This window comes from Rhinichthys klamathensis, unplaced genomic scaffold (genome assembly GCF_029890125.1).
Source record: "Rhinichthys klamathensis goyatoka isolate OS25496 unplaced genomic scaffold, OSU_Roscu_1.1 h1tg000545l_1, whole genome shotgun sequence".
Lineage (NCBI taxonomy): Eukaryota > Metazoa > Chordata > Actinopteri > Cypriniformes > Leuciscidae > Rhinichthys > Rhinichthys klamathensis.
Genome location: NW_026607017.1, coordinates 490,001 through 505,000, shown reverse-complemented (window position 1 = coordinate 505,000; position 15,000 = coordinate 490,001). Strand labels below are relative to the sequence as shown.

General features: G+C 40.9%; 1 protein-coding gene across 1 annotated transcript in view; it reads left to right on the top strand.

Annotated features, from left to right (window-relative positions):
- LOC130073400 (uncharacterized) overlaps positions 1-15,000 on the top strand; it is a gene marked incomplete at its 5' end in the record, with an annotated part of 47,390 nt that overhangs the window by 20,004 nt on the left and 12,386 nt on the right. The window contains one exon of the mRNA XM_056238796.1: positions 1,591-2,385. Within this exon, the coding sequence (XP_056094771.1) occupies positions 1,591-2,385 (795 nt within the window). The remainder of the gene's footprint in view (positions 1-1,590; positions 2,386-15,000) is intronic.

The window sequence follows — 15,000 nt, the reverse complement described above, 5'->3', positions numbered from 1 at the left end:
ATAAAATATTGTTGCTGTAATATTTCTAAAGTCATTTACACCACGCCTGTACTTTTGCTCCAAATCTCCTCTAAAAAATAGTGGATTACTCAATAAACATACATTCATGCCATTTAATATTTTGGATTTCATTACTATTAATGTTTGTCTTTCTTCAAAAACATTTTTTTTAAACAAAATCGAACACTTTAGCCTGGGAAGTTTCCGAGATCTGTGTGGTTTAACGACACATACACACGAGGGGAGAATATCATCATGCTTTGGTAAATCTTAATTATGGCATGAAAAGTCACAATTATTGTAAACTAAGTCATAATTAGTAGATTAAAAACTAAAATGCTGATATTATTACTTTCTATCCCATGACTTTTTGATAATTATGAAAATTTTAAGTCAGAATTTTGACTTTTAATAAATGGTTTACAAAAGGTTGACTTTTTTTTCATTATATGGCAACATGAGTTTCCATAATTATACGAGGTGTTTATAGTATTATTTCACTGAATGCACATGTTTTGATCTGAATGACAGGTTGTATATGATAGGGATGCACCGATATAAACATTTTGGCCGATACCGATAATTCTTTATATTTGAAAACCGATAACCGATATATTAGCCGATAAATCTAAATCTATATCCAAATTTGTATATAATTTTTGAGAGCCTGATTACAAAAACAAAAGTCTCCCCATTAAAAGCTGTGTCCCAAACACACAATTATAATGTTCTCATAATGTTATGTAACCGATATGACTCGCGCTGCACATGTTGCACTGAACTGTATTTTCCTTTTTTGAAGTGATTCCAATCATATTTCAGAACCATCATGTTGAACAGTGCGCATCTGAAGAGTCTCATCTGAAGGAAATAATGCATTATTTATCAGTTTTAATATATCGGCCACATTTTCTTATCAGGCCGATAACGATGACATTAAAACGAACATGTATCGGCCGATACCGATATGGTGGCCGATATATCGTTCATCCCTAGTATATGATGTGCCAGATTACATAATATTCATAATTGCGAGTTTGACTAAGACGAGAGCTTGTAGAATCTCTCTCGTACACACTGATGTTGTTGATGTATAAACATGCGGTGTGTGTGTTCCTCCTCAGAGGCGTGCGAGTGTGTGTGTGCTGTCAGGCTCACTAACGTTAACAAATACAGTAAACAATGTATTTCTCATGGTTAGTTCATGTTAGGTAATACATTGATTAACTAAAGTTAACTAATGAACCTTATTGTAAAGTGTTACCGACATTTAAGCCAGAATTTTGACTTTTAATCTCCCCTTATGTGGCAAAATGAGCTTTCATAATCACTGAATTCACGTTTTAATCTGCATGACAGGCTTTATTCTTGTTGTGTATGATGTGCCAGATTACATAATATTCATAATTGCGAGTTTGACTAAGACGAGAGCTTGTAGAATCTCTCTCGTACACACTGATGTTGTTGATGTATAAACATGCGGTGTGTGTGTGTTCCTCCTCAGAGGCGTGTGAGTGTGTGTGTGCTGTCCGCCTGAACATGGCTGCCGTCGTCTTCGCTCTGCTGTGTGTTTTCCCGCCGTTCGTCTCCCCGCGAGGCTCCGCCCCCCCGCCCGCCGACGCCACACCCCGCCTCCCCGACGTCATCATCATCGGCGTGAGGAAGGGCGGCACGCGCGCGCTCATCGAGATGCTAAGCCTCCACAGCGAGGTCGTGGCCGCGCAGAACGAGGTGCACTTCTTCGACTGGGACAGTCACTTCCAGCGCGGCGTGGACTGGTACGTGTCTCAGATGCCGCGCGCGCGGCCGGGTCAGCTGACGGTGGAGAAGACGCCGGCGTACTTCACGTCCAGCCGCGTCCCCGAGCGAATCCTGCAAACCCTTCCCGACGTGCGGCTAATGCTAATCGTGCGCGAGCCGACGGAGCGCCTGCTGTGCAGCTCTTCCACAACCGCCTGGAGAAGCGCAAACGCCAGGAGTCGCTGGAGGCGTTGCTAATGCGCGACGGCGAGCTCAACCTGGACTACAAGGCGCTGAACCGCAGCCTGTACCACGTGCACCTGCAGCGCTGGCTCGCCGTGTTCCCCCGCGCGCGGCTGCACCTGGTGGACGGAGACGCGCTGATCCGCGACCCGCTGCCGGAGATGACGAGGGTGGAGCAGTTCCTGCAGCTCGAGCCGCAGATCAGCGCCTCGCACTTCTACTTTAACCAGACCCGCGGCTTCTACTGTCTGCGCGAGCGCCGGCGCCAGCGCTGCCTCCACCGCTCCAAGGGACGCACACACCCGCGCGTCAGGCCCGAGGTCCTGCGCAAACTCCAGCAGTACTTCCACGAACCCAACCTGAAGTTCTTCCAGCTCGCCGGACAGACGTTCGACTGGAAGTGAGCCGGAGACGCCGCTCTTCGCTGTGCTGGTGTAGCGCCTGCGGTCGCCGGTGCGAGTTAGCTGGAGAACTGAAGCTAGTCGGCGAGTCGCACTCCTGGATAACTGGAAGTAACGCCGGGTCAATGTGTTTCAAACCTACAACACATTATTATATTTTTTTTATGAAAGGTTATGAATCGTTCACTGCAATCTGTCTCGTGTTTTCCAGCACTAGCATCTACACACTCTCAAATCAGGACACATTTACTGGAGAAGAAGCAACATGTAAGAAGATACGTCAAAAATATGCAAATTGAAGCGAGTTTGTGCTTAAAGAACAAATCAAAAGTCCGAAAAATAAACTTAATTCAAAAGGAAAACAAGATTATTTGTCTCCATCGGCTGATATTTGTTCTTGTTTTGAGCTCAAACTCACTTTATTTTGATGATAATAAATTAGTTTGATAATAAATCCCAATAAACCTAAGCTGTGGTGTTGCACACTGACACAACTCTCCCATCACAGTGACCGTCTCCGTTTGGCTCCTACTGTGTGGATGAAAACAACTGAGCAGCAAAATATATATATTTGTTCTATAAAAAGCAACATTATATTGCTCTTGGCTGTACAAATACACCGAGTGCACATGACTGAAGATAAGTCGTTTAATGGAAACTGTGTCAAAATGAAGTGATTTTGTGTTTAAACGAGAACAACGGCATCTTGATGTTATCTTTAATATCTTCAGTCGCGCTCCAGTATCGCAGAGCTGTCGTCAGACGTGTATTCAGATATATGGACATATGCATGTGAAATAAAACGGTTATACTTTAATACAATAATGCTCAGTTTTCACGGCTGCTAATGTGTGTAATGTGTGTTTATATGTGTGTGTGAGTTACAGAAGCTCCCTCTCTTCACATGATCTGTGTGTTCTGTTTATTACATGTTTCATATGAAGGAATTGTTCATTAATAAAGTTATTTTTGCTATGATCTGGTGTACTGTGGTTTTCTGTCTTTTGCTGGATTGTGTGTGTGTGAGCGCGTGTGTGTGTGTGAGCGTGTGTGTGTGTGTGTTGTTCTAGGAAATTCTGATCATATTTGTGTGCAGAGACTGAAGTGCTGGAGCGTTTGAGTTTTCTGTGTTTATAATCATAACCTGCCGTTCTCTGAGTTACTGAGCAACACGAGCCGAGGAGTAACCTGAGAACAACACACAGTTCTGCACTGTTATCTGTGTGTGTGTGTGTGTGTGTGTGTGTGTGTGAGAGAGAGAGTGTGTGTGAGAGAGAGAGAGTATGTGTGTGTGAGAGAGAGAGAGAGAGTGAGTGTGTGTGTGTGTGAGAGAGAGAGAGAGAGAGTGTGTGTGTGTGTGAGAGAGAGAGAGAGAGAGAGAGAGTGTGTGTGTGTGTGAGAGAGAGAGCGAGTGTGTGTGTGTGAGAGAGCGAGTGTGTGTTGGCTGATCTCTCTTCGGCTCCTCTGGTCGTGTTTTTCTCCTCAGTGATTGTGCAACAGTTATTCAGTAAAATCGTCTGTGTTCGAGTACGATGTCAGATTTCGTGATGTTTTTTATTTAGAGTGTGTGTGTGTGTGTGTGTGTGTGTGTGTGATGTGGCCTGTTCTGTGATCGGCCCAGATTAATCAGATCTGGATGTTTGCATGATTCACTGTCTATAAACTTATTCAGTGTGTGTGTGTGTGTGTGTGTGTGTGTAACTGATCATGTGTAAGTGTTTAGTCTGTGTGTGTGTGTGTGTATGTATAACTGATCGTGTGTGTGTGTGTGTGTGTGTATAACTGATCGTGTGTGTGTGTGTGTATAACTGATCGTGTGTGTGTGTGTGTGTGTGTGTAACTGATCATGTGTAAGTGTTTAGTCTGTGTGTGTGTGTGTGTGTGTGTATAACTGATCGTGTGTGTGTGTGTGTAACTGATCATGTGTAAGTGTTTAGTGTGTGTGTGTGTGTGTGTGTGTGTGTGTGTGTGTGTGTGTGTAACTGATCACGTGTAAGTGTTTAATCTGTGTGTGTGTGTGTGTGTGTTTAGTGTGTGTAACTGATCATGTGTAAGTGTGTGTAACTGATCATGCTCAGACTCACCACACACACACACACACACATATCATCTGCTGTGTATGAATGTGGTTTTCCTGCTAGTGTCATCAGGATCGTTCAGGACACACTTCCACAGCGTATCCCATGATTCAGCACTACACACACACACACACTGTTTTCAAGCCTACAAACACGTCTAAACACTGACGTTTGATTCCCGTACAGACATTATTTCTTTGCTTTATTTAGATTTTCCCACATGCACGGGTTGTATCATCATCACCACTGAATGATGTCGTTAGCTATCAGAAATAATGATTAAGGTCTTCCCTAATGATGCGTACTGTATAACGAAAACAAGTGGACAAAGAGATTGAATTTCATATGTGGTGATGGTATAGCATAATGGGAGACTAATGAGATTTTAAAAGGCTGGTTATTGACCCAAAAAACCAAATTAGGCAAACGGGTTAACACGTCTAAACTCGTGAACACAGAAGATCTCGCTGTGTCCGATCACACACACACACACACACACACACACACACACACACACACACACACACACACACACACACACACACACACATCATCATCAACATCAACAGCAGAACCACACACATCACGCATGCTGAACCACACACATGAGAAGAACTTACTAGAATTACTGATAAATTCAGCCACTCTGTGTGTGTGTGTGTGTGTGTGTGTGTGTGTGTGTGTGTGTGTGTGTGTGTGAGAGAGAGAGATGTTTGAGTGTGTGTGTGTGTGTGAGAGAGAGAGAGAGAGAGAGAGAGAGAGAGAGAGAGAGAGAGAGAGAGAGAGAGAGAGAGAGAGAGAGAGAGAGAGAGAGAGAGAGAGAGAGAGAGAGAGAGAGAGAGAGAGAGAGAGAGAGAGAGAGAGAGAGAGTGAGTGTGTGTGTGTGATGTTTGAGTGAGTGTGTGTGGTATCTATGTATGTGTGGTCACAGTGTGTGTGTGTGTGTGTGTTTCAAGAAAAAGATCAGAAGGAAATGATCACTTCCTGTGTGGCTTCTCATATCGAGCGAGTGTGTGTGAGGATCATCGGAGGATTGGCTGATGTTAATCTCACACAGGAAGCGAGTCGAGAAGTCTCCGAGGGGGGCTTTCAATCACACACACACACACACACACACACACACCGCTGGAGCTCGCCAAACCCTTCCCGCTACTCACCAGATGAAGGTAAGATGTTTTTCAGAGCCGCTATGAAAGTTTTGACAGTTTTATCAAAGTCTGATGATCTCAAACTTCTCCAAAACTGTGGAATACATTAAAGGACAGTTCAGTTATCAGGAGAACATCTGAGTTATGACTGAATATAATATTAAACTTGCTTATACACTCTTAAAAGTAAAGCTTCTTTATCGGCATCGATATCGTTTAACTTCCACAGAATCCTTTCACTAAAACTCATTGAGATGTTCTTCACAGTATCTTTATTCCTAAGAGTGTGTGTGTTCAGGAGATGTGATGACGGACGGACACAGGGAACTGTCAATCATAAATGAGTTCAGATCACAGTGAGATATTAGTGAAGTTAGATGACGCCGCATCATCACTCTGAGTGTTTATGTATAAGTTTATATGTATAAGTGCTGTATTGAGCTGATGTGCAGTAGATTACGCTCGTGTGTCGCTCAGTGTTGATGATGGATCCAAAACTCAAATCACGGCAGGAGTTTATGTGTGAGAAATCACTTCACTGATCATTAAAATCCTTCCACATATTCATATAAAGCCAGAGATGATGGATGTGAAGAGATCCGGCTCGGGCAGTGATGCTCTTCCTCGGTGTTTCAATATCTAAACCGTCTTAAATAAAGATATATTTACCGGAGAAGCAAAATGACGGATAGAAAGTCTTGTTTGATAAATATTTTATCAAAATGTTGCTTCTTCTCCAGTAAATGTGTCTTGATTTGAGAATGTTTAGATGTTTGTGCTGGAAAACACGACAGAAACACTGAGGAAGAACATCATTTGTGTAGCTATATATTATAACATTTAGCTGTGATTGACAGGTTTAGATGAATCACAGAATGATATAACGTTAGGCTACTGATTAAAAATCTGTTTTAATACTGTTGTATCTTTGAGCAAAACAACCAGCCTCAGATTTATTTTTAAGTTAAAAGGGCTTAAAAAGACTCGTTTCAACTTAAAGTGTTTGTGCTGACTTATAATGTAAAGTTTAGTCACATAAGTTGTGATAGCTAATTGCATCAATCATTAATAAACACCGTGTCTACACTAAAAGCAAAGCAAACTAAACCTACTTTAATCGATGTTGGACGCGTCGCCGCCATTTCACGAACGTTGTAATTTTTCCCGCTTTGTACTAAACGCGCATGCGCAACTGCCGAGAAAGCGTCGCGCCAACGGCCCGTCTCAGTGTTTTCCTCGTGAACAAAAACTATTTGCTCTTTTTCCAGGTAATCAGCTTCTTTTTTTTTTTTCAACAACATCCTGATTAGTTGAGAGACGATATAACAGAATACAACAAATTGATTTGATATATTTAATTGACATGTGATGTGTGTAATTATGGTGTAGAGGCTACGAGATAGAATGACCAATGTCTATGAAAGTATTTTTATCATAAGCACATTATTTGCCAGATTGAAGAGATTCGAGCTGTATGATGTAGATGAGCTCAGGTGTTGTAGTCACATCAGGCACACATGGCTGGACACATACACATACACTACAAACTACAAATAAATGATAAACTGTAAGTAATGAGTCATGACAGAAGAATTAACTTTTAAGCATGCATGTTGTTTCAGTGATCTAATATAATAAACATATTTTGGTGCCAGTTATAAAAAAATAGGCTACATTTGACTGACTTTGAAATTCAAACGAGTTTGTTGAATTGAAGCTGTTCTCAGATCAGCATGAAAGCGTTTGATTGTCAGCTGTGGATCTGACGAACAGGAAGTAGCAGGAGGCAACAGGAAACCATAAACATTTTCACACTATAATTAGCCATGTGGACATAAACGAAAAAGAAAAAATAGTTTGTCGAGATAAACGTTAGGTTGGCTTGAGAAACCCGGACCAGAGAGTTTAAAGAGCATATTGCAGGTAAAAAAAAAATCTAAATTAACATATAACCTTGTATGAAAATACCATATGAAAAGTTAATGCAGGATTTAAAATGTTTTAAAACGACATAAGGGCACTAATTTAGTAGATAAAGTGAGCGTTTCTTGGACTGCTCGTAAAAACGGCTTTTTTTTTTTTCAACATCGCGTCATTTTACGTCACGCTAGGGAGCCTCAGCCGCGCCTCAGTGCAGAGTAGGCTGGTGTTCAGTGAGAGCGGCCGTGAGTCAGTGTGTTTTCGGTAGTTTTTGTATTTTAATTTATCATCGTCATGGTAAATTATTGTTTGTGGAGGTTGCCAAAACTCCGGCCTGTCAGGACATCGAGTCCACAGGTTTCCATAACAAGAAAAGGGACGGTGTTTCTTTCGTGCCTGGTGCGGTGTGTGCAGGTGAAGAGACGGGATTTCTCTTCCGCATCGGCTTCGAGAACCGCGGTCGTGTGTAGCGTTCACTTCAGATCGGAGGATTATCATCCCGGCGATATGATGGAGTTCATCATGGGATGCCGAAGCAAAAATATTGATCGTCTTATACTGTACCAATGGCATGATGAAATAGTGTGATATAGGTAGTCATGCCCTAAATAGAGGCAACTTGTAATTGAAAAACAAAATTACTCAGGTTGTTTAAATATTCAAATCTTTAATTTTCTGTTTATGTTATAACCCAGGTGAAAAATCTGTATAAAAAATGTACTTGGGTACGTTTTTAGTACAATAGAAATATACTCAGTTTTTATACATTTAATAGTATAAATCTACCCTAAACATACTAATGTCTGCTGGCCTGATATACGATGGTAATAATCTGTACAATATTGTGAGCACAGTGTAACTCGTTAGCAAACGTGTATCTATAAGCACGTCTCTCACCAAGACACCTGTCGTGTTCTCCACTGGTTCTCCTCACACCACAACTCAATGGTGTCTCTGACCGTTCTGTCTGACATTAGTCCTGGCCTGCTCTCTTGGCAGCATAGCAGGCTCATAATTGTATGGCTGTAGTCCGTCATACGAGTAAGTATTTCCTCAGCGTCCGAAATGTCATTGCGATCCATTGTTTTCCTGTTGTTTGAATCGACCGCTCTCCCGCCCATTACGTCACGCCCGCCACGCCCATTTTCAGACGCGGAAGTAAAATTTTCTCACAAAAACGACTCCAGAAGCGTCTGTAGCGTATTTATAAGTATATTTTAAAGAAAATCTAGTTCCTACATTATTTTTCTATACATTGACTCGTTGGGTCCTCTAACCTGCAATATGCCCTTTAAGGAAGTTTAAAGATGGCGACACGTGAACAGGGACGGGCACTGTTTAAAACTGTGAATTTCTCAAATTCCCAAGAGTTTACAAATTCTTGGAAACATTTAGGATAATGTAAGTACACAGTTTAAAGAAATATATAGGCTAACACTGTGCAAGTGGTTTTTGGATATTTTGAAACAAAATTCTTAAGTGTGATATGCTTAAGATCAATTTTAAGCTATTTGCACTAGTTTAATATATTAAATTGTGCTAAAATGGAACCACTTCAAGTACATTTAAGTTTATTTCTTTACAATTCGTTAAAAATATAGTCTTAAACTACAATTATAATATATATTTATATTCAAGATTAAGAACATTTAAATGGCATTAAAAATGTATTACCATTACACTAATAGTTTATTATAAAGCTGTTTTATTTAGTATTTAAAATGGTATATTAAAAGTGCAAAAATAATTAAATATAAATGTTAAGACATACACAGACTTTGAAATCAAACAAAACTTTAATATAGTATCTTGTTGTGTACATTATAACATAAATACATAAGAGTATGATAAAAAAGTACAGCATTATATATAATCTCTTGAACAAAATACACAAAGATCAGTGAAACGCACGGCAGAGCTACTGTATATTTATCTTTTTTTGTACAACATTTCAGTTATACCTGTATTACTGAAAAGTACACTATGAATATTACATACATCACTAAATAAATAAGCATCACGATACAATGTTCTGAAAAATTAAAAATAAAAGTTACAGAAAAACAATGTGCAGAAGCGAATAATGCATTAATTACAAACTCAGGCCTAGAAACGGCTGAACCAAAGAAACAGAAGAGTCTGAACGTCATCTTCATCCTCATCTTCCTCATCTTCATCTTCCTCATCTTCATCCTCATCTTCCTCATCTTCATCTTCCTCATCTTCATCCTCATCTTCCTCATCTTCATCCTCATCTTCATCCTCATCTTCATCCTCACCCTCATCTTCATCCTCATCTTCATCTTCAAGTGGACGATCACTTCTGTGAGTCTAACGCTCTGATAGAGTTTATCAGCAATAGAGCAGCCTGTGAGTATTAGACAGTGTGTTGTATATTGATGATTGTGGATTATTTAAGGGTGTTTCCATGAGCGTGTCTATTGTGGTCATGCTAACATGCACTCTCTTCATCTCTGTTCAAAAGGGTTAAGGACATTAGAAGTTGTCCTAAATATTGTATGCCAGGACAACTATAGAACAAGTGACTTACAGCTTTACTAAAAAAAAAACCATTAAATAAACAGATTTGTAGATGAAAGGCAGCGCAGATTAGACGCCTGTAATGGACACGATGCTAACATTTTCCTACCTGTCAATCATCTTTCATTAGGCCTGATTCACACGCACTTTAGACTAGGCTCTGATTGGTCAAAGTCAACTTATCTTCATCTATATAGCGCTTTTATCGACGTAGATTGTTCCAAAGCGGCTTTACAGAGATAACAGATAACATAATGAAGTGAATATAGCTGAGCTGAGCTGCACGTGTGGCGTCCTCCTAGTCCTCTAAAGAGACACCATCGCTCTATATATATTTAACAGTTTGAATTTAGACTTCTAAATCTAATCACATTCAAGTAACACACACACACACACACACACACACACACACACACACACACACACAGCATATATCTGATAAACGGAAGCTCTGAGTGAGTGAGGTGTGAGCTCATTATCATAAGAACCAATCACAACCATTCATCGGCTCTGGAACCAATCAGGACTAGGCACGTGTGTTATGCTATTGTTTGAAATAAAACAAGTACAAACTTTTTTAAACATCTTTGGAAAATGTATCTATAGCCCTATTCGCACGGGATTGGCATTATCTGGGGACCTCGTGTGATTTAGTCATTTTATGTGTGTGTGTGTGTGTGTGTGCTGGAAGAGTGTTTATGTGTGTGTGCTGGAAGAGTGTTTATGTGTGTGTGCTGGAAGAGTGTTTATGTGTGTGTGCTGGAAGAGTGTTTGTGTGTGTGTGCTGGAAGAGTGTTTATGTGTGTGTGCTGCTGGAAGAGTGTTTATGTGTGTGTGCTGGAAGAGTGTTTATGTGTGTGTGTGTGTGTGTGTGTGTGTGTGCTGCTGGAAGAGTGTTTTTGTGTGTGTGCTGGAAGAGTGTTTGTGTGTGTGTGCTGGAAGAGTGTTTATGTGTGTGTGTGTGTGTGTGTGTGTGTGTGTGCTGCTGGAAGAGTGTTTATGTGTGTGTGCTGGAAGAGTGTTTATGTGTGTGTGTGTGTGTGTGTGTGTGTGTGTGTGCTGGAAGAGTGTTTATGTGTGTGTGCTGGAAGAGTGTTTATGTGTGTGTGTGTGTGTGTGTGTGTGTGTGTGCTGGAAGAGTGTTTGTGTGTGTGCTGGAAGAGTGTTTATGTGTGTGTGTGCTGGAAGAGTGTTTGTGTGTGTGTGTGCTGGAAGAGTGTTTATGTGTGTGTGTGCTGGAAGAGTGTTTGTGTGTGTGCTGGAAGAGTGTTTGTGTGTGTGCTGGAAGAGTGTTTATGTGTGTGTGTGCTGGAAGAGTGTTTATGTGTGTGTGTGCTGGAAAGCGAGACTGAGGAAGAGCTGGTGTTTTGCAGTGATGTGTGTGTAGGAGCCTGAGTCCGTGATGAAGATCTCCACTGATGATGAGGATGATGGTGAGGGACTCTGCTTCATTCATTACAGTTTGAGGATGTTCGTGTGTGTGTGTGTGTGTGTGTGCTGTGTGTGTCACTGATCAGATGTGTTTGATTCCTCAGGATGAAATGAACAGAAGAGAGCGGATCATCAGACACACACACACACACCTGGATGAAGGTTGGTGCGAATCACAGGACAGTGTCAAGCAATCAAACACAGCATTTAGTGTGTGTGTGAGTGAGTGAGTGAGTGAGTGAGTGAGTGAGTGTGTGTGTGTGTGAGTGAGTGAGTGTGTGTGTGAGTGAGTGAGTGAGTGTGTGTGTGACATGCAGAGACAAAACAATACAACAATACAATACAAAACATTAGATTCCTTCAGCTGTCAATCATATTAATAAACCATCGGGGCCGTTTCACGATATTTGGGGGCCCTAGGCAAAAGAGTGAGGTGAGGTCCCAACTTAGTCCTTCCTCAGGACATCTGTTTAAATTCAGACGGGATTTCTTGTATTCTGGTGCATTTTAGGAGTCATGGATTACTCTGTCGTACACTACACAGAGTGGCCACTAGAGTGTAGTAAAGGACGCAGTGTCTTCAATGAGGCATTGTTGATGTGAATGACACAATTTGATTAATGTTTATTTTTGTCAACAAGATTAAAAAAAAAGTATAATTATTCATATAATTATTCTGTTATCATTAGCATGGCAGAAAATCTCATGCGATGTAATCTGGGCTCGTGCATGAAGAGGATTAGCTCAAGGGAAGGTTTCGATCGCTGTAGCTACAGCAGAGAAGGGCCGAGAAGCTGTCGAGTGTGTGTTTATGCTTTAATTCTGCAAACAGAACACAGTTGTGTATGACTATTAATTAGTCGAACTTTTTCACCCTCTAACAACGCTCATCTACCGTTGTGTTTGGTCACTGATGTCAAGGTTTATGTTCGCAGAGATGTGAAAACACGTCAGACAGTATTTGGAGATAATAATGGTTTACTTATCGCTGTGTCTTTGGTGTTTTTCCTCTTCTTTCTTTCTTTCTCTGTCTTTTGGAAAATCCTGAAGGATATGAGCGCTTCATCATGATGGCATGTTTAAATGTAAATGCCCGCGTAGCGCTGAGTGTGGGAACGACAGTTCCTCTTCCACTGACCGCTAGTGGGGGGCCTGATGGGGGTGCGCGACGGTGGATGTCACTTCAACATTACAGTGATTAGGGCACTCATAGTGTTTGTCGTTGCATAGGGGGAATCCCTCTAGTTTGGGGGCCCTCTCACTCACGGAGCAGTACTGGAGAGTGATAGCGCTGTCTCACTGTGGTGGTTTGTTTACAGTGGTTGATACTGTTTGACGAGGGCAGATACACAATCCAAACGACCTTGCGGCCATCGGGGGCCCCCTTCAGCTGGGGGCCCTACCCCACTGCGCGAGTAGCATCTGCCTGCAGTCCCGGAGGCTGCATTTTCAGGACCCTAGTTTTTTAGTGACAACGCCACCTACTGAATTAGAGGACCAGCGAAGATGGATGACATTCAGAGTGTGAGTATCAAAGGCGAATCAATTTTTATTTGTTTAACTTTAAAAACAATTGTGATGCATTTCATTGGAAAGTTAACGTTGCCAACGTGCTGGTGATTTGCTAAACAGTCTTGAATGCATAGCCATCATATATTAGCCTCTAATGCTGGAAAATGAATTGTTGAACTCATTGTTTTTCCATTTTAATTCAGTTAAAATAATCTTAATGTTTTCACTGTCACGTGCTCACAGTCAGCCTGTTTAACGTTACCCACAATACATGTTATGTGTCTCTTCATTTTGACATGGTTTTATAAAGTTGGTAGTGCTGCTGCATACATCACAATGTGTGCTTTAAATCTTATATATATATATGGTCAGGAAAAGTCGTGTCAATAATGTTATTTCTATTCAGATTTCTTGCATCTCTCTCTATTTTTTTTTTTTCTCAGTTCAGATGGGCTTTATTGACATGAGTGTTTCTAGAACCTTTGTTCCCACAACATCAAAAATTAAAAATATATATTTTTTCCAAATCTTTGAACAGTATGCAATAATTTTATTATGAACATTAATTGGTATGAAGATTGATATCATTATTTTTATCATTATCATTACTCTGTGGTAACTAAGATCTTTTAAATATGAAATTTAAAATTAGAGAGTAGAACATGTTCAACTAAATGTTCCTTATTTAATTCACTTCTCTTTCTATCTCTTAAGAGTCAGTGATGATGTTGTCCATGTGTTTGTCCATCCATTGAAGTTCTGTCTATGTGGTTCACGTCATGATCAATTTTGTTTTTGTGTTCAAGTTCAGGTGTTATATATTATTTTGTAAAATACACAATCTTAAATCTACCCCCAGAGTCATCCTTGTCTTCCCTCTGTACTTGAAAATGTGGTCCATCTAGTGACTGAAAAGGCTATAACATGATTCCTTGTTTATTTTACTTGAGTTATTATATGCTACTTAGACCCAATCATTCATTTCTCAACATTCCTAGGAACCTGGTTTAATTACAATAAAGAAAGTAGTATGTGGGTGTAATACAACTTAAAAAAAAAACTCTAATGTAGTTCAAACTGGGTGGAAATACTGCCTTGGTGGCACTTTTTTCGGTCTTCCAAAACTAGGGTCCTGGAAATGCGTTCCTGGGACTGCGGTTCTCCGACTCGGTAGGTGGCGTTGTCACAAAAAACTAGGGTCCTAGAAATGCGGTCCTAGAAGTGGGGTCCTGAAAATGCAGCCTCCGGGACTGCAGACAGATAATATTGCACTGCGCCGGCTCTGGGTACAGTCATAAAGCATGAACAGTGTTTAGCTGCGTCTCCTCTAGTGGATCGCCAGAGCTCAGCTGACGAGCTCAGTACATGTTCAGGACATGTTTAAAATGCTCTTACTTAGTCTGAAGCGCTTTTAAAGGGATAGTTCACTTTGAAATTAATTTTTGGTATGTTTTAGCTTACCTCAAGGGCATCCAAGATGTAGGTGTCTTTGTTTCCGCAGTAGTTTCAATTTTGATATTTTTAGGTCAAACCGTTCTTGTCTGTCAGTCATATAATGCAGGTCTATGGTCACCACCTCAAAGAGCAGCACAGAGAAGTCCAAATTAAACATGATTTAATGACTCGTAAATGTAAGTACACATTGATGGCCTAAGACACGAAACGAGCGGTTTGTGTGAGAAAACGAACAGTATTTATATCGTTTTTACCTCTTGTAAACACAGCCACGTCCAAGCGATCTGAGGGCGCCGGCGCTTCGGTCTGCACTAGCGCCGGAAGTGATCTCTGAAAAAATTCAACGTTGTCTGTTGATATATCGAAATCGTCTTCCATTGCGATTTCCTGTATATCTAAATATGTTTAGATCTTCACAGTGAAAGGTAACACTTTCGAAATCTCTGTGTAAACAATGAGTGACGTACACGCGCGAGAGATCACTTCCAGACCGAAGCGCCCGCGCCATCAGATCACTTGGACGTGGCTGTG